The sequence below is a fragment of the Glandiceps talaboti genome, chromosome 12 (assembly GCF_964340395.1).
Source record: "Glandiceps talaboti chromosome 12, keGlaTala1.1, whole genome shotgun sequence".
Lineage (NCBI taxonomy): Eukaryota > Metazoa > Hemichordata > Enteropneusta > Spengelidae > Glandiceps > Glandiceps talaboti.
Genome location: NC_135560.1, coordinates 13,537,187 through 13,563,735, shown reverse-complemented (window position 1 = coordinate 13,563,735; position 26,549 = coordinate 13,537,187). Strand labels below are relative to the sequence as shown.

At 35.3% G+C, this 26,549-nt stretch overlaps 1 protein-coding gene across 1 annotated transcript; it reads right to left on the bottom strand.

The window, feature by feature from the left end:
* Window positions 1-26,549, bottom strand: LOC144443511 (synaptotagmin-11-like). Its single transcript, XM_078133015.1, has 4 exons — window positions 26,318-26,549; window positions 23,646-24,412; window positions 4,735-4,861; window positions 1-4,172 (listed from the first exon to the last, which is right to left on the bottom strand). The coding sequence occupies exons 1-4, from the start codon at window positions 26,349-26,351 to the stop codon at window positions 3,865-3,867; spliced, it is 1,236 nt and encodes a 411-aa protein (XP_077989141.1). The 5' UTR covers window positions 26,352-26,549; the 3' UTR covers window positions 1-3,864.

Below are 26,549 nucleotides of genomic sequence, written 5' to 3'. Positions count from 1 at the left end.
AACATGTACACTGAGATTTTATTAACACAAATTAAATCTTACACAAATCGTACACAAATTAAGTCATACAATTAAAAAAAAGACTCATTTGTTGATGTAATATAATTGTTCCCGTTTGTGGCGAAAAGTGTAGATGGAATTATATAGTCTCGGTTACCCAGACTCCCACCGCTTGCGGGTTCTACTGCGAAACAACCCATACGAGAAGGTGGTCTTGTAGTAGGGCCTCCAGAGAGTCTGGGTAATCGGGACTAGTTGAAATGACACTATTCTGTTAGGTCCGGCCGTTTGACCTTTGACATTGACCTTTGATATTTGTTTGCATATAGAATCTAACCAGTTATCTATGGAATTACACAGTCCCACGAAAGTGGACATTTTGATGGTGTTTTACCATAGTCTTGAGTGCAGGCGATAATCACATGAAATTGGTGTGTAGTAGTGCAGTATGTTTCGTCTGATACAACAGAGCATCACAGATAATTGTGTATATTCAGAGTCTGAAGAGACACAATTGAACAGACGTCGCAATTTGTTGTAGACTGGACAGAAATGGAACTACAAATACTACAAATCAACAACAGTTATCATTTTTTTCTAATATTTGGAATGAATTCAAGGTCAATGTGTGTCTAGATTTTTTTGGAAGAATTTACATATCGTAAATATATCTTAAGTCACAATTACAAACCATTCATTACTGATCGTTACGAGACATGAAGAATTTGTCCTAATGATAGCCAGTTGTTGATTGTGAATAAAAGAAATGGCGAGTTGTCTTGTCCAATCAGCTTCTTATATACTAATGGTAATTTGTGACGTCATTTTTCAACGGAAAACAACAATTGCCTATCGCATAGTAATTATTTGAAGGGCAAAACTGTTCAAAGCCTTTCAATATGGCTGCTGTAAATCACACAAATAAAATAAAAGTTAAGTCAATGATTTAACCCTGTTAATTATGTACCATACAAATTGTTCATTCCATTTGACATTCCCTTGGCTAAATATAGTTTATACGAATCACTAGCTTGTTTTTTACACTATTACCACCTATGTAGGTCACTGTCCTCATAATCAACAATTTTGTAATTGGTGACGTAATCATGGTTAGACGTATCCATAGTAACATAACACCATGCCAGTGTCGTATTTTTTGTAGTTGATGAATCCAACATTAGTTTTCATTGCTGTAAGCCGTCCGGAAACTAACTAAAGATATAATCACAGTGGACAGTCGATTAGAATGTATATACACATTTCAGTTAACCATTTACAATAATTATATATTTCTATATGTTTTATCTATATTACAATTTTGATAAGCAGAATAGATGTTAAATATTCTGCAATGAATTTACAATCAAGCTTTTAAAAGTAAAGTATTACATCATATCTCTTAGTTTATTACTCTATTACAATACTGCTTCTAGACGCTGTTGTCACTAATTTCAACCATTCGTTCAAAATATAAGTCATTTTACCACATTTTCGCTTGAATCTAATCTCCTAACTTAAATGAAGTAAAAGGGTTGTCTGCGTAATATGCATAATTGTGGCATATACTAATTTGATTCAAAGCAATTAGGCGAGTTATACAGCCAGCTACTTCATCCACCATTCAAACAAAGTCCAATCAAATGGAAAAAAATGCGTCCATGTTTAACACTTTCCCGTCAAGATATTTTAGGTCGTGTCATGTTGTTGTTTTACATATAAATCCGTTCAATTATCACGTCTTCGTTTTCCTTTTCAGTTAGGAAATTTACTATCAAACTTCGATCACAGTCATGGATCGAATTTCATACTTCTCAATAACTTGCTCCCAGTACTTGTAATAATGTAATTAATGTGGCAGCATATCGGATTTCACTGCGAAGGAACAATGTGACTTTAAATCATTCATGTGCTGACATAAAATGTAAAATAAAGAGTATATGTATATTTGGAAAGGATTTGTTGCATTCTTAATAGTAACTTTAAAAAAATTGAGTACAACTGACTAAGACTTACTAAAATTGGCCGTTGGCAACATACAAATCTTACTAATGTAGTATGCTCCTTCGAAATAACAAACTTTTGTTGTGACTTTGTTCAAGAAATCTCAAACCCATTCCCAGTTAAAATCAAGGGAAAAAATCTGGGGTCACCATGCAAATTATTTGAATAGAGGTCAAAATGATATCAAAGTTACACCATTTTAGAATTCAATATGGCCGCCAAATACCGTGTTCACTCTGTGCCCGCTGGTTGTCAATTTCATTGAAAACAAGTCTGAATCCCAAAATTTCCTTTATTATTTCAAAAGGACGTGATTAAAGTTTCGCATGGCAAACTTTGTAGAGATCTTAAGAGTTCAAATTTGATTAGCAGGGATAATGTTTGGTCCCAGTGCATGTTCTACCTTAATACACAAATGACCAGTGACATACGAGGTGCTTGCCCCCCAGGAAGGGAAAATACTGTCAATCTCGACATTTAAATAAAGCATTCGTTTTCAACTCGTTATTGTACACATAATTCATATAGTAGTATACATCTATTTAGTTGATCGTGGTTTCTTTACCGTAACCTAAATTTGCAAAGTTGTTTTGCAAAGTTTTTGGATGAAAATCATAAATCCGAATATTTTCTCGGATGTTTGGATAATTTTAGTTATGTTTTTTTTTACATCAAGCTAACATTACGAGTATAATTGAATCATTTATATAAACAAACAATCGATAGCAACTTACTTGGTCTACACCATGAACTCCCCTTGTCTACATTTACATGGAGGGGGGGTTAGATTATAACTAATTCATTTGTTCAAATCCCATTACAAAGCCTGTAAACGAAAATTTCATAAGCCTTGGAATTTGCATAATCAGACTACTGTCAACGTTTAGGGCAAAAAATGAAATGATTTTTGTACCCAAACTTCGACGCCACCCTTTCTAGATCTGCCGGTGTTTTCACACCGCGTCCAAGCAACCCCTACACCTATATGCACAACAGACAAACTAATGTTTTTTTATCTGGTTTACATTTCGACAATGCCACCAAGTACTAATATTGAACAAGAAACACAAATACTCGACACAACCGTGACAACTATTCAGAGACAAAAACCATGCATTGATGTATATAGCATACGTATAAATGAGACAATAAATGCATATGTGATCATCGGGACGTTCTTCCTAATTCTGACATCCTTGGATCAATTTTCCGAATTATTTCAGTCGTAATTCTAAGTTTGCATTACTGTTGAACTTTAATCTGTGTAAATAATCAGTATTTTCTACTACAACGGTAGGGTAAATTCTTTAGATAATTTCAGAATTTAGATCTAATTACATTGTCACATTTTTTATGTGATTTCTTCGTTTTAATTGGTACGAAATCCATGGTCCTTAAAATTTGATGAAACGCTTTGAAGTAAACTTTCAGCGGTTCAAATTTAATGTATAAGCTTCTAATAAGTAGTTTTCATATTAGGGGAGCGGGGAAGACCACACAGTAAAGACAGTCCAATGTATCCAATTCAGTGATACATATTCTAATGCTTATGCAATTACCCACAGATACATGCGGCAAAAATAGATAGCTCCATTTTTATGTACGTGGCAAGCTATGGAGAGAAACAACAACTTGGGAGAAATTAAGGGTTGTACTTGATTAATTACAGATAAATACTTTAAATGACCAAGTACAAGTTCATCACGTTGTTGCTATAGTTACGACAAATTCGTCGCCGAGAAACCATGTTGATATGTAATTTCAGAAAATATACTGACGTCAGAGAGTAATCCACCTGAAACTAATTACAAAGTAACAATGAAACCAAGCTACAAAAATATCTTCTATGAGTTTAAACTAGACTTATTCTGACAACTTATGCCATTCAGCGATTTGTTTGCGTGGGTTTTCCATAATTTCCTTCCAGTGTCTTCTCTCGTCTTCCCCGATGGCTTTACTGCAGATGATCAAGCGGCCGATGATTTCGTTCTTGGTAACGCGGTCATGATCGAGGATTTGGAACTCCAAGCTGACGTTCTGCAGCCCTTCAATGGGTACGTCGAAGAGGAAAGACTCGTTAAAGACAGGATTTAACGTACGTTTCTTCAACCGTGTCTTCTTCTTGGCCAATCGTTGATTGTTGTATAGAAGGTGAATCTTCACATAGGGATCTGAAAAAATATAGTCAGGGAGCCAATTAATTAACAAACCGACCTCGTTCGCTCCTTCAGAAAGATTATGAATAAATACCCTGTATAACAGCGTAGCGGTGACACAAAAGTGTACGTCATTCAGTGATAGTGTATTCAGGAATACATCGACGGAATAGTTAAGGTGGTCGATTTCATCAGAAGCAGACATCAGTGCAAGGTTCGATTTTATCGCACACGAATTAAAGGCTGATGGAAATACTAATTACAATCTCTTGCTTGTCTACCGTGCGTTTAGCTAGCTGTCACGAATAAAAGTTAAGTACTCTAAGAGTAAACTCCAGGTTGTCATTTTGAATACTCTGTTTTCAGGCCAAAATTCCCTAATTGAATAACTTTTTTCCGCTGTTTTTTTGGTTTTTATTTTTATCAGAGTGACCTCAAAGATTCTGTCTGGAATTTAGTATAGCATTGACACTAAATCTTAAAACGCTGAAAAAAAAATATTTCTTCATTTTGCATGACATAATTAGAAATGAAACAAACTAGTGTCAATTTCATGTCAATTTCAAGTTATATATACCTGATAATCCTGTCACATCCATCTTTGGCAAACTGCGCGCCTTAAGAACCACTACTGTCAGACGATTGGCCGCTGGTTGATATGACAACGATACCAATAATTCACCGTGTCCTTGGTTACGAGGAATCTGCAATGATAGAGCAGAAATATTTAATCCGCTCGACTGTTTATACATGGCAAATGTACGAGTTTGTCTAACTGTACTGTTACAAGTCATGCAATAATTTTTATCTCAAAGTACTATGAATGAACTCAGAAATGATGTTAGTTAAAATTAAAAGCATTCAAAAACGATTTTTTTTTGTAATTATGTAAATTTCTCTCTCGATCAGATTGTGGAATTTTGAACTTGAAATATTGTAAATGAAATGGTAAAACTAGTGCTATGTGAATATTAGAACAAGAATCCAATACAAAGAGAGAAATGAGTATGAAGCAAATGTGGTAGAGTGAGTAAAGTCATAAGATTTACTGCTAATGTGTACATGTTTTCGTTTAGGTTCACCAGTTTCGTTATTCACGATTTACTTAATTTACGCCCTCTGTGGTGAAAAACAGTCAGCAATCCATAAATACTGGTCAATATTTTATGATCGTTTAAAAGCTATATATAGATGTATGTCGATTTCTAGTAGTGGTGACTTTATCCATTTCACAAATCATGCCAATATATCGATGCACGTCATTTGAAACTTAAAAAATAGACAGACTTGTACTGGTTTCGTGGCCAAAAGTAGCCTGATGATCTGTGTAGACGAATGTATACTGCTTTGAATGCACTGAGAGATTGTAATTGCATCATACATCATATAATACACTTTACTAGTCATTTTTCATTTTCCATAAACAAATTTAGAATCAGAAACACATTGAAACTGACATGAGTCTGGATTATGTGTATCTTATCCTTATATATGTTATCGCAGACAACTAAATTAAAAATGATTATTAGCTTGTACGTATGGGTGGGCGTCTCTTTGTTGGTTTGTCTCTACTCCAATTATATTTTCTCTCTTTGAGGAAAATTTATTCATTGTGTGAATTTGTTTATCCTTCTCTTCACCGCTATCATCTAAGATTTAAATTTCGAAATGTCAATATACGTTAGAGCGAGAGTTTGACGAAAAAAATGGGTCTAGAATGAATACATCACAATTTGACTAACATTATCATGGAGAAAATAGTAGAAATTAATTATTACCTTGTAGGGAAACAAATTCCCTCTTTACAAAATAATCAAGCAGGTGCATGCACCTGTTCTTGTGTGTTTTTAATCATGTCTTGCCTTCACATTAAACAATCTTTTACAACATTGTTACATAAACTGAATCGTGTATGTAATTGTAAAGGAAATACGTGTGACTTTGCATGATGCAAACCATCAAATATGTATGAATCTACCACTATTTGTCTTCCAAGTATTCACAGCAATGCTTAAAATTAATGCGGTGACGTCATATGACAATTTGCACACCGGATATGAAATTTGTATGTGTATATAATTTGATGAACAGGATTTAGAATATTCTAATTTCCTGTGTGTCTCAAATGTAGCTGACGTCAGGTTAACACAGTGTACTAACGATGTATTACACAGATTTGTGATGGGATTCAGCAGTCGAAGATTACGTGAGTTGGAAGTATTAACCCTGCTGACATAGAGAGAACGAATACACGATTGCTGTAAAACAAACAGAAATACTTCCAGGGAGACCTGTTTTCCATTTGGTGTCCCAGCGGGTAATATATTTTTTACCAATCCACTGGATATTCATAATGCAAATGTAAAATGTAGTCGGCATAGATTTGATAAATCGAAAACATATTTCCTCGTTAAAAATGACAAATTTAAGTTGAAAATAAATTTGCTGTAATAACTTAATATAGTAATTTGTACAAATGGAATATACATGTAAAAATTGAAATTTGAGACAGAACACCCATTTGGCGATATATAAATCAAGCTACCCAGCGTTTTCCCTGAGTCTCCTATGCTTTATTTATACTAGGTTTTCATCCCCAGCGTTTCAATCATATATATGCCCAGTTACAGTTATGTACTATGCAATGTTAAATTTTGATTTGTTTCAGATGTTCAGACACCCACGTATTCAACGTAGCCCACGTTGTTTATGTCCACATCTAGATATTGTTAATTCTGTATTTTACATCTAAATTGCTTTATAGTCTGTCTACTGTAGCTGTAAGGCAATACATTATTTTGATTGTTAATTTTTGAATTATTGATATGTGATATTTACTTAGTATCTGTTATTTTTCACAAATATTCCGCCCATACAAAAGTACATTGCTGTTGTAATATCCAAACGTTCACTGTATAAACTAATGACATGCCTACATTTAGTACAGCAAAACTTTAAGCGCTGCTTTTGAAGATTTAATCGGTTTACGTTACAAAGACGCTCGCCCCCACATGTTAAACAGTCAATCAGAATTTTACTGCTCAGAGATGATAAAGTTCTTGAAATTTGTTCTTTTGCTTATTCACTACCTGTTATTTCATTATTATTTTTTTCTTTAAAAGAGACACGAGGTTATACGTACATATTTCTCGCAATTTATGGCAAACATACAAATCGTGACAAATCTCTGACAGTGGATGAGAATTACTGTTTATTCATGATGAAAATCATGCTCATTAGTTTAGTTGTGAGTGGCTACGGGGGCTATCATGAAAAAATATCAACGAAGTACACAGCCTTCATATTAGTTAGATCAAGGCTTTCAGTTCTGTTGCAATAGCTATCGATGTGTAAAATATAGGCAATAATACCCACAACTAAGAGTAAATGACTTGAATAAACATTCTGTTTGAAAAAAATGAACGATTGTCATTTCAGGCGAAATGTATAGTTAGTACACTCGCTGTCATACTCAATTAACTTTTCCGAGGTGATGATTCCTGAAGCATCCAATGTTGTTGTTAAAACACCGCAACACTACACCATAAACCTAGCCTGTAGATATTTTACTCAAATACAAGCGATTGTTCGCCTCATCGAATCAAATAAATATTACAGTCATTATCCAAATGTCACGAATACGGTATATCATTATTTATTGATTTCAAAGAAAGTGTGTTTGGTCTGAGCTCAGCGTAATAAAGAATCAATGCAGTTATCCAAAAGCTGTGATTCACCATTACTGCATTAAGGATGTCCACTTTGATCACCCACTTCATAGTAGATTTCCAAACATGTATTACAAATACTAACCAATCAAACTTCACTATTTTGTGCATAGAGTTTTTTTTTTTCAAGATTGAAATGGGGACAATATGCTCTTTTATGTAAAATGTAATTTGTTTCAAGAACTGCGGGGCACCAATAGCCGATTGTCTAACATTTGTGCGTTTGAGTGATGCATTCTACTGATTACGTACGACGGTAGCACAATAGTCGTGTTTGCACCGAGGTTTACGACTATTTGAGGGATAAGCTATGTTCTGGCTAATTATAAGTCATCTTGTTTTCCTTTTTGACATCTAATGTTTCGCAACTTTAAACTTTAAGTAGTCATAGATGAGAATTTGGTATTCATTGGGTTGTTAATTCGTGAAACAACTCTACGAGGTGTTAATGCTTACCTGAAAAACAACAGCATGAAAGAATATAATTTACACCAAGTCCTTATTTGTAACTCAAAAAATTGAAATGTGAAATTGTATTATTGTACGTACAATAACAAACATTTGACACAAAATTTTTCATGACAAATTATGCAAATTATGTCTAAAAATGTGTCTTATTTGGTCAAAAATCTTGTATTCCAAAACTACTAAGCAGATTAGGCAGGAATTTAATGAGATGCATCTGGGCATGTGTAGATGAGGCTGTATTCATAACTTGATGATTCCATCAGCGATATGCAAATTAGTTCTAAAAATCCCAATTTTGGTCAAAAACCTGTATCTTGAAACTGCATTTTAATGGGGTTGAAACTTGGTGGGGATGTTTCTGGAAGGGGTGGGGGGGTGTTATTCTACAGTATTGTTGAAAACATTTTGACACAATTGGTCCTACCAACCATGACCACGCCCTTAGCAACAGTGAACTGATTATGCATATTACAAAGATAACAACGGGATGGGTAGGTAAGTGAATAATTATTCAAAAAAATATATGCAAATGTTCATAGTAACAGGACCATGCCCATATCAACGGCTAAATAATGGTTTATGTTGCAAAGGTGAAAACTGGAAAGGGTAGGCAAATAAAGATTCCAAAAATGTATGCAAATATGCCTAGTAACAAGACCACGCCCCTACCAGCAGCCAACTACAGTTGTGCTACAGGATCATTGGCGGTATTTTTGCAGTTTATTGAGTCACAAACACAGACTTGATCTATGTCGTTTTTCATTGGTTTTTTTCAAGTAGGAAATTGTGGTAACGTCATTTCATAAATTGACATGTATCCATTTGTCATCCACATATGACCACTCATCTGGCTGTGTCACTTTTGCCTATGTAGGCTGTACCTCTGTCCCAACCAGCAAATTTACGCGGTTTGTTATATATACATGCGTTTGTGCCTGTGTTTGTTTTGTATTATCGCTTGGGGGTTTTCAGATTCAGTGTTATCAGTTAATCTATTTTGCAATAGTTTCCGCTACCCTCCTCGTATACTGTCATTGACCTAAAATTTTCTACCGTCACGAACGTCAAACGTCGCGAATGGGTGCATCTCTGAGCCATTCTCGCAAACCAGAGCACGTATTTCTGCTGAAGAAACGACGATATAGTACGTTTTGGACGGTGCCGTAAAGAGGTATGTGGTTTAATTACGACGTTGACATTGTCCAATCACTTACGAACATCGAGTCCAAATTATCAAACCCTTAATTTGGAGGGGGGACACTGCCAACAACAAACAGAATTTATGTTTGGCCGTATATTTGCATGCTTGACTGTCTTCCTTAGAGTTCGAACTCTTCTTGTTCGTATCGCCTTTCCTTCACTTTTCGCATGTCTCCGATTTATCTTAATACGTGGTTGTCATGGCTACCGTCTTTTGTCATCATAAGAAGTGTGCTATTGGTTGGTACCCGTCATGTTCAATTCTTCGATTTAATCTACATCTCTTACAACACCTTGCGGCAATTACAGTGGTTGCTATGACAACGATTGCGATATCTTCAGCGCTATTCTTGTCTCAAAAAAACATCAATAAATTTTGATCGACTGGAAGCTGTTTTTGAAGACAGTTGCAGTTATAATAATGGGCGATCGCGACCTAAAATACGCATTGATATGCATTTCAGGAGACGTGATTTCCAGATAGATTTGTTTCCTTTTCTGTACCCAGTACTTGTGCGAATCAAATATCGGCGTCCCAGATTTGTACAGTAAGTTCAATCACCATCTGCTGAAAAGTATTTTAATCCTTGATACATAGTCATTTATGTGTGACCGTCAGCGGTAAAGGTTTGAAATGTCAGCGGTAATCTGGTGACAAAACAGACGGCCATGTTGCACTGCAGGGTGAAAACAAATCCGCCCATAGACAACACCGTGAGATTATACGTTAACCGTGAAGTAGATATCAGGTCCATCAGTCTACGGTTGACATATATATTAAGAAATACAAACTCCCCTATTTATCATTAAGTTTTGCCATTGTCGCGGTGCTTTTTTCTTGAAATCGGGGTTTTATTTTCCTTCTCATCACCATGGAATCAAATATCGAGTTAAATAAGAATGTTCGACAAACGGAATACGTGTATCTCATTACCGGTTTCAAGTGTAGCATGTGGCCTTCAGGTGATATTTCAAGGTTAAAAGGTGTCAAGTTACAAACTAAGGCGTCGAATGAGGAAGGACACGGTTGCTCTCCTTTTATTTCTGTGTATGCCATTCTTAATTGAAGTCATAATAGTGTTCACCAACAAGGCAATGGGGAGGGGAGGGGAGGGGGTGGTGATGATGAGGGTGATGGTGATGGTGATGATGGTGATGTTGATGATGATATCACAGCTAATTCAATTAGTTAGTAGTACTACACGCACTCTGTATACCTTTTCATTGTTGATATTGTACACACTGTTACCATATTTCTCGTCCTTTTCACCGTTTCCCAACCATAACTTTCTTTCGCAAAAAAATACCAAGAGTTTGTAAGTTTCAGTGCAATACTTGGCTACGTACTTAAATTAGTCAATAACCGATAATTGCAAATGTAGAAGTTTTCAATATTTTTTATACGGAATATTTTCATTTTCCTATTGAGTACTATATACTTTCACTTGTGCGCTTTCGCCTTGCTGATTATAGTAGTGGTGGTGGTGGTGGTGGTGGTGGTGGTGGTGGTGGTGGTGGTGGTGGTGGTGACGACGAGGAGGAGGAGGAGGAGGAGTGTTTTATCATTTGCGTAGTAAACTATTGATCAGCAGACTCGCTCACAATTCTGATCATAAAGCATATAACACACCATAGGTGTAGTTATGGTATTCATCACCTGACCATGAAGACTATATATATTAACAAAAAAGTATAATTTATTGATTCCGGCTGTTCGTTCTGTGCTTATCCATACTAGCATTTAGGGGCTGGACCATGACGTCTTGTACATGCTTCGTGAATGACACTGATTTCAAATTAATTCTAGCCTGAATGCTTCATATTTCGTTATCTAAAAGCCCCACGTTACAAGAATCCTATCCAGTTGATTACTTCATAGTTCCTTCGTCGAGGGTTTGGAGCGGGGGAGGGGGCAGTCTTACTCTTAATAGCATGATTATTCATAGGGTATATATGTTTCATAGAATCCACTCTGGTCACCTCGTTAAAATCTATATGTGTAGTAATACCCCCGGGGAAAGACCTTCTTGATTCATTTGAAGTGGGGTCTCTGTATACGTGCGAATCGACGGGTTCACTTACTGTCCATCGGGTTGGCAAGGCCTGACATTTAAAAAGTATGCCTACAATGTGGATTGACTGGATGGCATTTCTAATTCAAATATTGGATGGTAACGAAATCAATAGCGCTTCTACTTAATAATCGTTGCTTTAAACCAACAGGGTCCAACATATCTCACATGCTACAGGGTGAAACTGTAGACACAGTCATGCATTTTACTAGCGCCTAGATGTACTGGTATCTCATCACCCACGAGTAATTTGAAGAAATTGATTTTTCGGCGTAGGACTTGTGAAATAACAAGGAGTTTAGATTAGATCGAAATATATTCGCAATGAATTAATTTGTGTTATCACCTACGAACATATTTTTGGGAGATAAGCGTTGCCATGACATCTCAAAAAGAGTCTGAATTCTACATTGACTAATAAAACGTCAATTTCGTTTCAAAAGACTCACCAGTGAGACGAATTTTATGTCAAATAATATCAAATTAGTTTATTAAAATTTTTTTTATTAAAACATACGGTGTTGTATTGAGTCACATTTGTGATCTCATAGAACTTAGAAGCTTACAGCACGACTTGTTTGTTTCATATTTTAAATTCACATAATGAAATAAGCGTTCGTAATTTGTATGTCTAGCAGACACTTTGGAATTGAAGTGTTCATACAATTGGCTCAAGCAGCAAAGTCTAGTAACCTATTTCTGAAACCTGCACTAGCTGTAAGTATGGTTTTTTTCATAAAATAACCAGAGATGTATGCACTATTCACAAAATTGGTCAATTATTTATGAAAAGACATTGTCAATACTATCTGTAGGTAGTGTCGTTTAAATCTTGAGCGAAAGCTTGGATTTTTAATTTGTCCCCATGTTAAAACTGTACTAGTTGTAACTGGAGTATCATTTTTCGAGCAGACAACCATCACATATTCATTGTTAATATGCCAATAATTAGACATTGTACATGTTAATCTGTGGTTGATATTATCCATAAGCAGTACAGAAGAAGGTTGAAATCGTGATCACCGTTGAAGATGCTGATTCATTTTAGGTGCGGACCCAAAAATCAATTTGATTTGATTTATCGTGTATGCAGTTACGCTAAAAACGTCTACCCACAGGCGGTGCAACACTTTTCACTGGGTGTGATACTACGAGTAAGTTATTGTTCCTAACAAAACATTTTTTTTAACAAACAACGTTCCAATTGAAGCTAGTGAAGCTTTAACTTCATTTCGACTAAACTCAGTGCAGAAAATGCACGTTATCAACTCTCTAAAATATGTTTTGTTTAGTTACCAATAAATTATGTCACAATGTGATTTTATATCATTTTCAAAATCTTAGTTATCGAGACGTTACTTAACATATTTTAGTTGTTGAAAGTATAAAAAAAATTAATATGAAAGGATATTAACTACCAAAGATCATTAAAAAAGTTACAAACTGTAATCTTCTAAACGAATGTAACCACCAAAGACCAGAAAGTTACAGACTGTACCCCTCTAAACGAATGTAAACACCAAAGACCATAAAGTTACAGACTGTGTCCCTTTAAACAAAAGTTACCAACAAAGACCATAAAGTTACAGACTGTGTCCCCTTAATAAAGTAAACATTATATGAAATAACCACATCTCGCTGACAGAGAAGGAAGAGTTGGTTTTGAGGTTAATGGGTTTTGAAAATATTCAAAAGAGGAAGGAAATGAGGTGTAACTGAAATAGCATGCCCAGGCCTAGTGCTGACGATAGATAAGAATAATTTTAACATTAGTCAAAGGAAATTACAGTTTTTCGTCATTTCAATAGAACCTTGTATTAAGGACAAACGTAATTGGAAAGCCTACTTGTAATGTCATATGTTTTCCTTTCTTATAATTCCATAATACAGTGTTACAGGGACACACATTCAAATAACTATTTCTATTGGATTATCTCATTTCAAATTGAAAAATAATATGAACTTCATTAACTGCCAACCTTCAATTGGACAAGGTGATGATAATTCGGTGACTCGTTTTATTCTGAAAATGAATATTTATTCAATGCCAACTTGTGTGTGTGTGTGTGTATGTATGTATGTATGTATGTATGTATGTATGTATGTATGTATGTATGTGTGTGTGTGTATGCATGTATGTATGTATGTATGTATGTATGTATGTATGTATGTATGCATGTATGTATGTCCGTGTGCGTGTTTGTGCATATATGTAAATAACTGACTGGTCTAACTCTAGTCCTTATTTATGTAAGACATTTGCTACTGTGTGTTGCTGAAATAAATACTATTCAGACGAGATTAACAATCTACCCAGACACAATACATTCATTTGAATTTGTATAACAAGTTGTAAAATATTCCCAATACTACTGTCATTGAAGGTACTCAAATACAGGAGGCAATTTTGATATTTGAGTCAGTGCAACATTGGCCAATTGACATTAATAAAAAAATCCTCTAATACCCCCATAGCAGTGATTATACAAACTAGTGAGGCACCATGCAATTTTCAAAATGTTCATTCAATTCACGTCATCCCCTCCGTTTAATACGACTGTCTTTTGATTATTTTGACAAATGAATAGAGTGTATGTAAGTTAATTCTCGTCGCTATAGTCCACCTGTGTCTATAAATTATTCGTCTTCTAAAGTCTCTCTCTCTCTGTAGTGTAAATTTAGAATGTTTTCAGTAAATCCCTCTCATTTTACCATACATCTATCATCTCCACGTTGTAATCATTTGCCCATACATTCCAATGGCTACTTAGGTTTCTCCTTTTTTTGGTGTTTCATTTCTTCTCGATGCAAATAAATATTGTCAAATATATCATTGCCATAACATGTTTATTATTTTTAAGAACATCGAAGCATCTAGGGGGGTTTTCCTGTCAATTTCGACACATTTGAGACTTCATCTCAAACCAAGAGATTGTGGTAAAAATGGTTTGTCATATTCCAGGCCTGAACGTAAAAATATAAATTCAAACATGTATACAGCCGGAGGAAATCTTAGGATAATGTGTTCACATTTCACAGTGTGTATATTTCTACATGAGTGTAGATTTCTAAGGTGCAAAATTCCCCCACTGTAAATGTCAATAATATAAATTAGTTTTTTTTGCAAAACTACGTTTGTGCAAATTGTGTCTGTGTATATATAAATATAGACTTTTGGAGATACATAAGTTATACCTGCCTGTGCAAATATCGTCGTTGTGAATAGCATTCGGTTTTTCGCCTGGCAGGCATTTGTAAAAAAGGCGCGAAAAACCAGCATGCGAGATACGGAATCATTATGAATAAATAATGATCTGTTTTTCATCATATTCCCTTGCCATCTTATCTTGGCATGCATGAAATGTACATTCAATAGTTCCATTCATACGTGTACACGTATAGGTACAATTCCAATACAGATCAACTGTGGTTCTGTCAATACGACATCAGATGTTACGTTAGTGCAATCTTGGTTTATTATCTCGATTTCGCAATAGTTTCTATGGAAACCAAATACAATCATCGTCTTTAGTGATTGAAGAAATTGTATTTGTTTCATTTATACGATGTTTTAATGATTCAGTATTTGATATTACTGTAACGTATTCCTTGGTATTCGCACTCAAAAGAGCACATCACTTTGACTACTAAACATGTCAAATGAGTAATACAAGCTTACTTGGGCAAGACTCCGTTTCTAGCACAAAAACGACAGATTGATCAATTTATGTAACATGTTATTATATATGCATAGAGTCCAAGTTTCCTTTTCCGCCATGTTATGACGTTTAACATCGTAATTTTAGTTGAGTACGATTATATTGATAAAACGCGAGGCGACATCCGTCAGTTTATCTGACGCTCCACATGAAAGCCCACAAGGCTAAGTAATGGAAGTGAATTCTCATTTCACTTCCCCGCTTTCTGGCTTTCTCTCACCGATCTCCACAATGGAAACCTAAATCATGAAATCCCCAGGTTTCAAAAGTGAATGACGTCACATCCGTTTGAACACTAAATGAGTAGTCTGGTTTGAAATAGATGAATGCTACGGTATTTCATTCAATACCATGGTTCTCATAATTATAGTCCGTTCTTGTATGCTTGAGATTTGAGATGAAACAAAGAGCCTATTGTTCATATTTCTATGAATAATTTATGCAAAACACTTGCTTTGAATTTAACATAACCTGCCAGGTTAATGTTGTTTTTATATTGTACAGGTAAATAAAATAGACATGTTTGTTCCTTATTAGACTAAACAACCTGTAGACTAAGAATAAGTAAAAAACCCAACATGTTATTTCTGGTTTTCTGTATTACCCAAATTTGTCTTTTAAAATGATTAAATGTGTATTATGTACTAGTAGTTTGTTTGTTTGTTTGTTTGTTTGTTTGTTTGTTTGTTTGTTTGTTTGTTTGTTTGTTTGTTTGTTTGTTTGTTTGTTTGTTTGTTTGTTTGTTTGTGTTACCAATGTTTCAGGCGGGGTTGTTGCTTGCGAATTTGTGATTGTTGAAAAATAGCCAGCGGGTAGAAGAAGTAACATACATCATGTACTTAAAACTAAAGAAATATCCCACGACGCACGTACAGATGTCATAATTCAAAAGTATTCCAATAGGAATGTGTTTAAAAACAAGCATCTATTTGACATTAAGATGGCGAAACAGAACCCATAAATGTTAGAAGTTATATCTGAGCTTAGTAATGTAAAACAAGACAGCAAATAATGCACCTCTAAAGTCACTTCAACCATAGCCCATAACAGTTTATGGTTAGTCAAACGCCCTCGAGTCCGAACGATGCCATGAATATTTTAATGACGTCAAAGAAACGTACAAAATATACAAAGTCTAATACATCGTAGAACAACAAACATTTCAGAATTTCGCAACGTGAAAAATTTTTTTCAACGCCCTCGAAAAGATAAAATTAAAGTGTTTTGCAAGCCAGATTCGATATTCAATATTCTCTTTCTCTCGTTAACACACATTTTATGAAATGGTTTGAAAATGTGTTTTGATTCACAAGAAAAAAATGAGAAGGAAGTGCTATTGTGCTTGTTTTGCACGACTACGGGCTAAACAGGATTAGATTATCTGTATACATGTAAGTCAGTCGGCCACTTTTCAACTTTTCATTATTCACTCTCCGTACGACATTAACACCATCTACCTCATCAAGAAAATGTCAACGTGTGGGTGGATTTACAGACATTTACATTGTATTTATCTGTGATCCACTGTTTCGCTTATTATGTATTGATTTTGGCCATATACATAATGGAGCGATATTGCTTTATAGTTGGGCGTCTATGCTTTCAACGAACACGAACGCTAATATTTTCTTTCCCTGCTCGATACTTTGATGATTGATTCAAATTGCCACCCGTGTTGTTAGCTGTATTGCGCTATTTTGAAATTATAGCAAAACTAGTGTACTGAGTTGGCTGTACTTTGGAATTAAGTTTACGGGTTGCAGTTGTCTTGTAGTGCAATGCTTGTAAAGTAAAAAAAAAGTGTGAAAATATAACATTTTTAAAAAACCAGAAACATAGAGAAATATCATTCATCGTAGAATTTCCTCGATTCAACTCTATCATCAAAGTCAACGCCTAAATAAAAGGTGTGAGATCGAAATGTTGGTGGCTCAGTGTTAATAAGGAAAGGTTTTTCGGAAACCAGTGATTGTTTCATTTTTAAACCTATCGATCCCGCTTCACGTTCTGTTTCCGTTTACAACATCTGGGGATAAGTTCAATACATTGTAGTTGGATTAACACTTCTTTATCTTACAAACCCAATGAAGTAAAAGACGTGAACAGCTAGTTAAAACCACTTTAGGGTCTGTGATAAATGTGAGACTTCTGAATTTAAGAATTGGGGGAAAAAGCCTAGTGTGCGCCATAGTCTATAGGAAAATATATTGCTTCTGACAGCATTTTGTTTACCCTTTGTTCAAACAGCCATACTTATTTAATTTTGATACGAAATTGGTATGACATTTACCATACCATTTCGGTTTAAATTATTTATAGTATACCATGATTCTGAAACCTGTGACACATCACGCATTATTTAATAAATGCAGTATTCTAGTGGGCATCGTTAGGACGACTTCTCTGCCTGTACATACACCGTAAGTGTCCACATTCAGGTATGTACGAACGTCATACATAACAGAATTAGATGTAAGCTTACTGGGCATGGTGGGAAGATATTAGATGTACTTTACCGAGTGGGCGAACGTTGGTGTATTTAAAGAGGGACAAATCATACACATAGGTATGACTAGGCACATTTCAGACTCAAAATCCAAAATCCAAATAATGTGTTTACTGTAATCACTATAGCAATATCTAATCGGTTAATTAAAATATGAAATGTACACAATGATATTGGCGTACGATTTCCCTGTCCTGTGTGTTACCATTTTCTAGTAACGTTGTCAATATATGTTATATATTGTATATAGCCTTATAGGTGGTACGATACATTTACCTTAGGGTAACTAAGGTAAATGGCGATATTCATAAATGTAATTATGTTCCGATGTCTGTTTGTTTCATAGTTCGATGGTCGTTTTTTTACTTTAGTATCACCTGCAATGGCCAACTCCAAATACCCAAATCAGGGCCCCCATACCTAAAGCAGTGAATCCAGCTGAATGTTAATATTCATCGCTGCATACTGTCACGTACGTAGCCCTTGGGGGAAAACGCGTCTTAAAATACCTGATACTTTTATTCTACCATTCCATACATACATATATCTTACGTATCTCGTTTCTATTTTCATGGCATTAATTATATCTACTTCGATACATTCAACTATATATCTAAATACACATATATCGTTAACTAACAGCTACACCGAGAATTCATTGAAAAAAAGACTATGTGGTTATTTAATTATGCTGATCATCATAAGCCTATCTTTTGCCGATTTTCTAACGACTTTGTTGGGTGATTATTCTGGCTACTTCATGTCTAAATTTAGTTTCATATGAAATGAACAACGTGTGTAATTAAGCACACAAGATTAATTAATCAACATTGAAGTAATCCATCAAAGCTCAATATATTTGTATGTTTGGCATTTGATATGCATGCTTCATTAAGTAGTGCATTTTAATTAAAAAAAACTTAAGAAACCGAGCTGTTATTAATACATATATTTCACATCATGTCAATATCAGTATGAAAGTAACAACTATATGTTAACGTAGCTTTTATTACGCTAAATATTATTCAAATTCGTTTTGAATATCATTTTCAACTTTGAGATTACTTGCCCAACGACCTCGCGAACTCACAGTAGTTGTCATTTTTTCTTTATCCGGAATTGAATTCATTCGACACCTTATTATGAACATTCGATGAGATGTTAACCGCTTTGCAATCTGTTCACGTTTCAATCAGTATTTATGGTCATTTTCATAATTCAATTATAAAATCGAAAAAAAAACGTTTCTTATTACAGGTACAATTACCAACTTTCTCACGTTTTCATCTCAATCATAAGTATAGCAGCGGTGTGTGAATATGTTCTCGTTTGAAAAGCAATATTGAAGTTTATCATTGTAGAGGTACGGTACGTTCGTGACGTCTTCGAGTGGTTCCTTCCTGTGCTACCGGAATTCCCTCTGCGACTGCTTGTCACTAGGCATTGCGCAAACTGGCATGTAAGCTTTTAACCTCTTCTGTATGTGATATTTATTACAAAGTGTGTACAGACGTTGCTTTCGTGTTCCGTCAGGGTCACTGTGGAGTGTTTTTCAAGAAATTTTAAATTGTAATTCGAGTTTGATGTGAAGACAATGTATACGTAAAGACTGATGCACACAGTCACATTTTGGCAAACACTTTCAAGGTAAATGTAAAAAGTGTGAAATCTCCGATATGTATATGTATATATAATATGAGGCGACAAGAAAAAGCTGAATAAAGTACCGTCGAGTCATGAATCCGTTCTTCTTAATTGATTGATATTGGGTAACATTGTTTCCCCCCCCCCTAGACCCTTTGTGTTAAACCCGACGATACTCTTCGAGTTCTGTCGTTTGATCGCTATCCAGTCGAATCTCGCTCATCCGATGACGTGCAAAATACTTAAGATTCAGCTTGCATGATACGCTTTGCAAAACACGTCTCTATTGGCGACTAGTTGACGGTTTGCACGGCATTAGAGATTTGAGATCCAATTATATAACATTTCAACGTAACGTCGATTTGTAACTGGACTTTCATATCAGGAGTCACTTTTGTTAATAGCGTCTTTTAACTTCATTTTTAAAATTGTGATCTTGCATAATTAATGTACATTTTGTTGACAATCTAAATGAATACGGACCACAGTTACCTGCCATGAATCGTTCCTGTTTTATATTAGTTTGTGCCTGTTAGCATAATGGTTGTTGTTGTTGTTGTTGTTGTTGTTGTTGTTGTTGTTGTTGTTGTTGTCGTCGTCGTCGTCGTCGTCGTCGTCGTCGTCGTCGTCGTCGTCGTTGTTGCTGCTGCTGCTGCTGTCTTTCTACGGTAATACAAATATCAACATAAAATTCCACCGGTGCATGCAAAATGTATGTTAGAAATATACATAACTATAAAAATAAAATATACCCCGAGAATAGAGAACCGTTCAAAGTTGATAATATATTGATGGCTTTAAGCTTATTTCTTTTACATTCAGATGACCAAGTGATGACATCCTTAGCGTGAAGTTTTCAAATTGCCGTAAATAATCTCTGCCATCGACAAAACTCAAATCATGGTTGAAAAAGAACGGCCAAAAACGTTATCAGCTTTCCTGTGTAGTTTTATCAGGGAAAAAACTATTTAAATTCCTCTTCCTGGTGTACTATGTTTTATTACCAATGAATGGATACCTGCCATATTGATTATTTTTTACAAAAGGTTCATGATGATTTTAATTTTTTTTTATATTTAAAAAAAGTGAATCGTTTTTTTAATTAAACTATTTTTTTTTTATTATTACAATTTTTTTTGGTGGGGTCTAAACTGTGTTCCCTAGTAAACTATATGTATTATTCATATTGCCAACACATGGTCCAGATATTTATTGTGTTTCAGAAGTCAAAACATATCATTAGACCTTGTGCTTCTAAGATGGTTGCGTGAATTCAGAACAATTACAAACTTCTGACATTCAAATGTTTATAGTAGAAACATTTCCATAGTAAATGAGAAGAGAAACTGCTTTGATTTTCAACTAGTTTTGCACCCAAGTTCACTTTGTCAATGAAATTCGATATCGAACTGTAGTGTTGTCTTTAGAACGTTTCGCAGGACTCGGAGGACTCGGGGATTAGGATAATCTTATGTATTGGCTGCATGGCTAAAAAGAGAGTATATCGGTCGGGGTGGCTGTGTCACGTCGTCTTGGAAATGTTGACATTCTTCCGTCTTATCAAAAATGTGATGTCCTCATCACTAAACTCTCTTATTATTCTCAGGAAAAACGAGGTGACGTAAATTTATAACAGCACGTCTAAACTATTGTCTTGACACCCATGTCAGCTATTGCAATAAATTTTTTTCTCTAACTGGATGTTTGGAGCTATGTATATACAGCGTCAAGTCAGAACTCAAATACAGTAATTACAAATTCATGACAGAATAAACGAAAATGATTTTGCAACTACAAGACGGCTTCCCGCCCTTCTTATGGAAAACACTGGTAATTCAAATAATAGCAGTTTATTGCACTAAGGAAGTTTTTATCTTGTCCTGTGGTATGATCTCTGACTGTAGCAGTCTGACTAACGACTCACAGAAGTCTGTCAAGATTGCAATAACCAGGGTTGAATTTCATGCTGTAATATTGCGCGCGAATGTACCAGACTTATGACAATTTCCAGTTCGCTACCTGATATGACAAACAACATGGCGCCTGACCTTTCTGGAATTCCTGACCTTATTTCTTATTTCTCGACTAAAATGTTGACATAAATATATTGTTAATTCAACTTTCTACGATTTTACTCTAAAATGAAAATTAAAATATGCTGAAACATACAGAAACACTGTTGGTTTGAAAATCATTCTCACAGAGTTAGAATTCTATGATTTACTACAAAACACATGAACTTGCCACATGACTTTCATACATGATTACTTTCAGCGTCATCAGTTGACCTTTATTTCAGATGAAGGTCAAACAACAATTGTTTTATCATTCAATTATCTGTAATGGCCTTAACCTTGGAAAGAGACTTTTCGATATGAAGAGAGAACGAAGAGCGCACGTCAAGTAAATACCAAAGCGTAGATCATACATTTTATGTGACCTTACCCTGGGGTCAACCAATGTATCATGCATAGTTTCAGGTTTCTAATCTGCAAAGAAATCCATGTTAAGTACTTGTAAATGTAAATGTCATGTTTCAAATACAGTATTTTGATGGCAAAATTAATACTTTGCTGTCTCAGACATAGAGTATAGAAAATGGAAAGAAAAAGCCGAGTATGGACGCCTTGTGTTTGATTACAACCATCAATCAGGTCATTTCTTATTACGTTGACGTGTGCATGACTGCCTACATTATGTTTGATAAACATGGGTAGATATAAATGACGAACTCTTACATTAAGAACGCTGCATTAGTTCTGTGTACTTTCAATAAATATTAAATAAAACATACGGTGACGTCATCAAGGGAAATCGACCGTCTTTTTGTAAGTGGTGTTTACATAGACATTATCAAGTTGATTGGCATTGTGACATTACAGCGGAAATTTATGACAAATTTGTGTCAATTATAATGACTTTGACATTTACATATTTTAAAAATATGTGTCAGCGATAATACTTGGTTGGGGGGGGGGCAATTTCTTTTTCTACAGAGGGGCGGAATTGAACCACACGAGTGTTTGGTTTTCAAACCGTGCATAAAACGTTGTTGAAATGAACAAGAAAAGAAATATACATGATTAAGAAGACATTGTGATGTGAATAGAAAAAAAATACCGATTTTCCAAATGTATTTTGTGAAAAAGTAAAATGATTGAAAATGACGAATTATCCAACAACTGGTGCAATTATGATAAACCTTACGAATAGAGCTCTGAAGGGGATTCAATTGCAAATAAATTAATGGACAACGCTATATCGCTGAATAACGCTTTGCAGTCATCGCCAATCTTTTGTCCGTCAAATCAATCCTTGCATTTATTGAAGTGTAATCGGATACCTCCACGGAATAATATGAAGACGTTTTCAAACACGATTCTCGCTACTAAAAATCAAGCTACTATAGTTCATGAAGCGGATACTATTTAAAGAAAGGGAGTACTGAACTCATTACCATATATTTGCCATATATGTAACCCTAGAATGCGAACAAGATAGTTTTTGATTGTGACATAACGATGCTAATTATTAACTTGAGACATTCCACAGACTAGACTACGCCAACGTTTCCAGAAACAAAATGATGGCTTAACAGTTTCCCGAATTGTGACTATGGATTTCAACTACGATCATATCCAACTGTATATTGTTGTAGTTAATGCATTGAAATCGATTATGTCTGTGTTTACTATATCGTATCATCCTAATCGGATTAAAAATATAAACTGATTAAACCCTTTCATACCATATTACAAAATGTGAAAATAAATGAACTCATCATGTTTACTTGATATAGATGAAAAGACGTGACGAATATCTCAACTTCTTTCTATATAATGTCTAAATAGGATCTTTTTAAGTCATATACAGATTTGAGAGAACTGGACAACAATCACACAAACACAAGATTTAGCAACACTTGTGTTGTATTGTAAATGGCATATGCAAGATTAGTATCACGACCTGCAATAAAGAACAAAAAACAAAGCCACGACAAAAAATCAAATATGTCTATTGGATGTGTACTGCTGGATTATTAAGATTAAAATTCAATTGCCTCTTTCACCTCCTTCTCAAAGCTCTCAATTTTTCAAGATACCTCCCTTGGAGAGATTTTTTTTTCTTTCTGTGTAATTCGAAGATCTTACCTTGGTATTTCGGGGCCTTATGTCACGTGACAGGTGCACAGCAGCTTCGCTCATATCAATATTAGCCAATGGAACAACAATTTCTCCGATGACATCATCTCGGGAGAATCGATCAAAACTGAGAACCACGAAATGAAGTGTGATCCCCTGGAGTTGGTTATAATGCAGTCCGTAGAATGTAAAGGTTTCTTCGTAGATAGGATTCTGGGTTTTCCTTAGTACACGGGTCTTCACTTTGTGCTTCTTCTCTGGTAACAAACACAATTTAATGTAAGGATCTGAGGAGTTGGTCGTGGGGTCTTTTATCGGGAGATCGGTCGCACTGTGTATCGTCACCATAAATGCATTTTTATCGAAGTCGTACTCCACGGAGAAGAAGAGATGCCCCAACTGAGGCGACTCTTCGTTCTCTCCCTTTTCATAAGCAATGTTAGCATCTTCACATTTTCGAACACCTTCGTTTTCGATGTACCATTGTGTGTTGATAGTTTGGGGGTCAATTGACGAAGAGGTACTGCTGTAAGATTTGGTACCTGTCTTCTCGGGGTAGGATACCTCACCTTCACCCGAGGGGCTTACTAGGGGAGACTTTGGTGTGATACTACTCACGGCAAGTGATACTTTCCCGCCTTTCTCATTCGGGGCTTTAAACGCCGGATAAGGTACCGAACCTTGACGGCGACAGAAACAACGATAAATTCCAATTAACAGCGCAAGTAGTATAGTGATAACAGCCGCACAGACACCTATGAGCGCCGGCGTAGAAACTGCAAGAAACACATAAAACAGGCTCTCGTTAGGAACTGAATTCTCCCTCTAAGCAATTCGAGATGGTAGGTACAAGATTAACTACCCAAAGGTACAAATAGGATCAAGTTGCCATGCCAACAATTCTGTACTAATTGTAGCCTACGTCATCCCTCGGCTCTGCCATGGTCATGTTGAAAGCTTAATTGAATTAGGATGCGTTTTAAAAATGGAACAGACAACATTAGGTAATTATTAGCTGGCGTCAATTATACCTACATCTATAATATCAACAGAAAATATACATTTTCTTCAACTACCGCGGGACTTTTAGCTCACAATTAGTCTGTGTGCCCTGAAGAAAATGTCTTGGTCTCGCCAGATGTGCCGAAGTGAAGGTACGAACAGTCAATTGAAAGGTAGCCAACGGTGAATTCCGTCAGTGTACTTAGATATAAAATATCTTAATCCTGACGTAAATGTCAGCGAAGGTGACGTATGTAAGTAAGTCAGTCAGTCAGTCAGTCAGTCAGTCAGTCAGTCAGGGTGACTATAACTCATACGAGCGAGAAAAAAGAAAGTCGTGAGATGTTATTCAAGTTTACGAATCATCATCATTATTATTGTTATTAGCAATCAAGGTCAAACATATGCAGAGATTTCACAACCTGTATTTACGGTTCAAAAAATCAGACGAATCGTAACAGATATTTTCCGATCATACTGTCGTTTGACTTTGTTATTTTTTTTCAAAAAATATTCGACGTGTTGCGTGTGTGTCAGTCTGTAAAACACCCACTCCTTCAATGGGATAAATGTGTTCACAACCCAAGTACAACACGAAGCCATTTTGTTCATGTATAAATGTATATTATAACCATATCCGATATAAGCACACTCTAAAAAATACGTGCAGATATTTTGTGTATGCTCATCATGAGAACGACTGCTGCGAACATAAAATAGATTAACTCTGAAATGGGGCAATATTTTCTTCTGAGTTCTCTACGCTAATGTCTTTGTGGTGATATGGATGGATGTTTACAATGGTTAAATACAATTAATTAGCTCGCATTAGCAGACCTTCTCATTATATCGTAGACGACAGCCCAACCCTTTTATACTCAGGCAGATAGCGATATTGGATATTAACAGTCATATTTCTAATTTATTGCGTTTTAGGGCAATTCAGCTATTGAGATTAGTTCATTCATAAACATGGCCTACTGAATTTGCTAGCCCGTGTCGATTTCAACTGTGTCAGTTTCTGAATTAATTCAAAGAGGCCCCTTTGGTTTCTGAACCAATTTTAAAAATTCGTGTTATAGGAAGTCAGGTCACCTTATTATATTTGCACCTGAAACAATACAAAATGCAGAAATGAACGACAGTTTATTCGTGTACATCATCAAAATTATTATTAATCTGTTTCATTGATTTTAAAACTACACATTTTTATTCTGACTACCCTACATAACGGGACCCTTCCTGTCTCTGATATCCATTTCACTATCGAGGACGGGCGGATTTTAAAATTACATTACCTCTTAACACACAGAAATAATATGATAGAACATCTATACTCAGTTCGATTATTGAATTGTTTACACGCGTTGGTATTATTCGTTTGTCAATTAATTATTTCATGAAATGTACATATTCATCAACATCGACTCTTTCTAAAGTACGCTCTAAATTTAGCGTGTACGTTTCACAAGATCGATGTTGCTAAGCTTCGGGATATGGTAATTATTACACAGTCGATTTCTTTATATTATTTTAAAGGTCTTCTTTTTTTTTATCTACATCTACTAAACCACTGACCTGCCACAAATTGCTACCTGTCAAATTGATCTTAACACCTTAATGGTTTTTTGATGAATGTGTGAAATTAACAATATAATTACGATGAAAATAATACTCACGTAAATGATGTGCGTGTGGGGATGTTTCCACCATATTCAAGCTTTTATCTGCATTACGACTCTATGGTTGATTTTTTCTTAGGTTCACTCGAATGAAAAGTTTTGCATATTCCGTCGAAATTATTTCTTCATTAGGTCATTGTCATGGCAGAGGCTTGATGATTTAAAGTAAGCCAACAGAAAGCGACGATTATTACATAAAAAGGACAGCGAATATCAACAACGCTGCCGT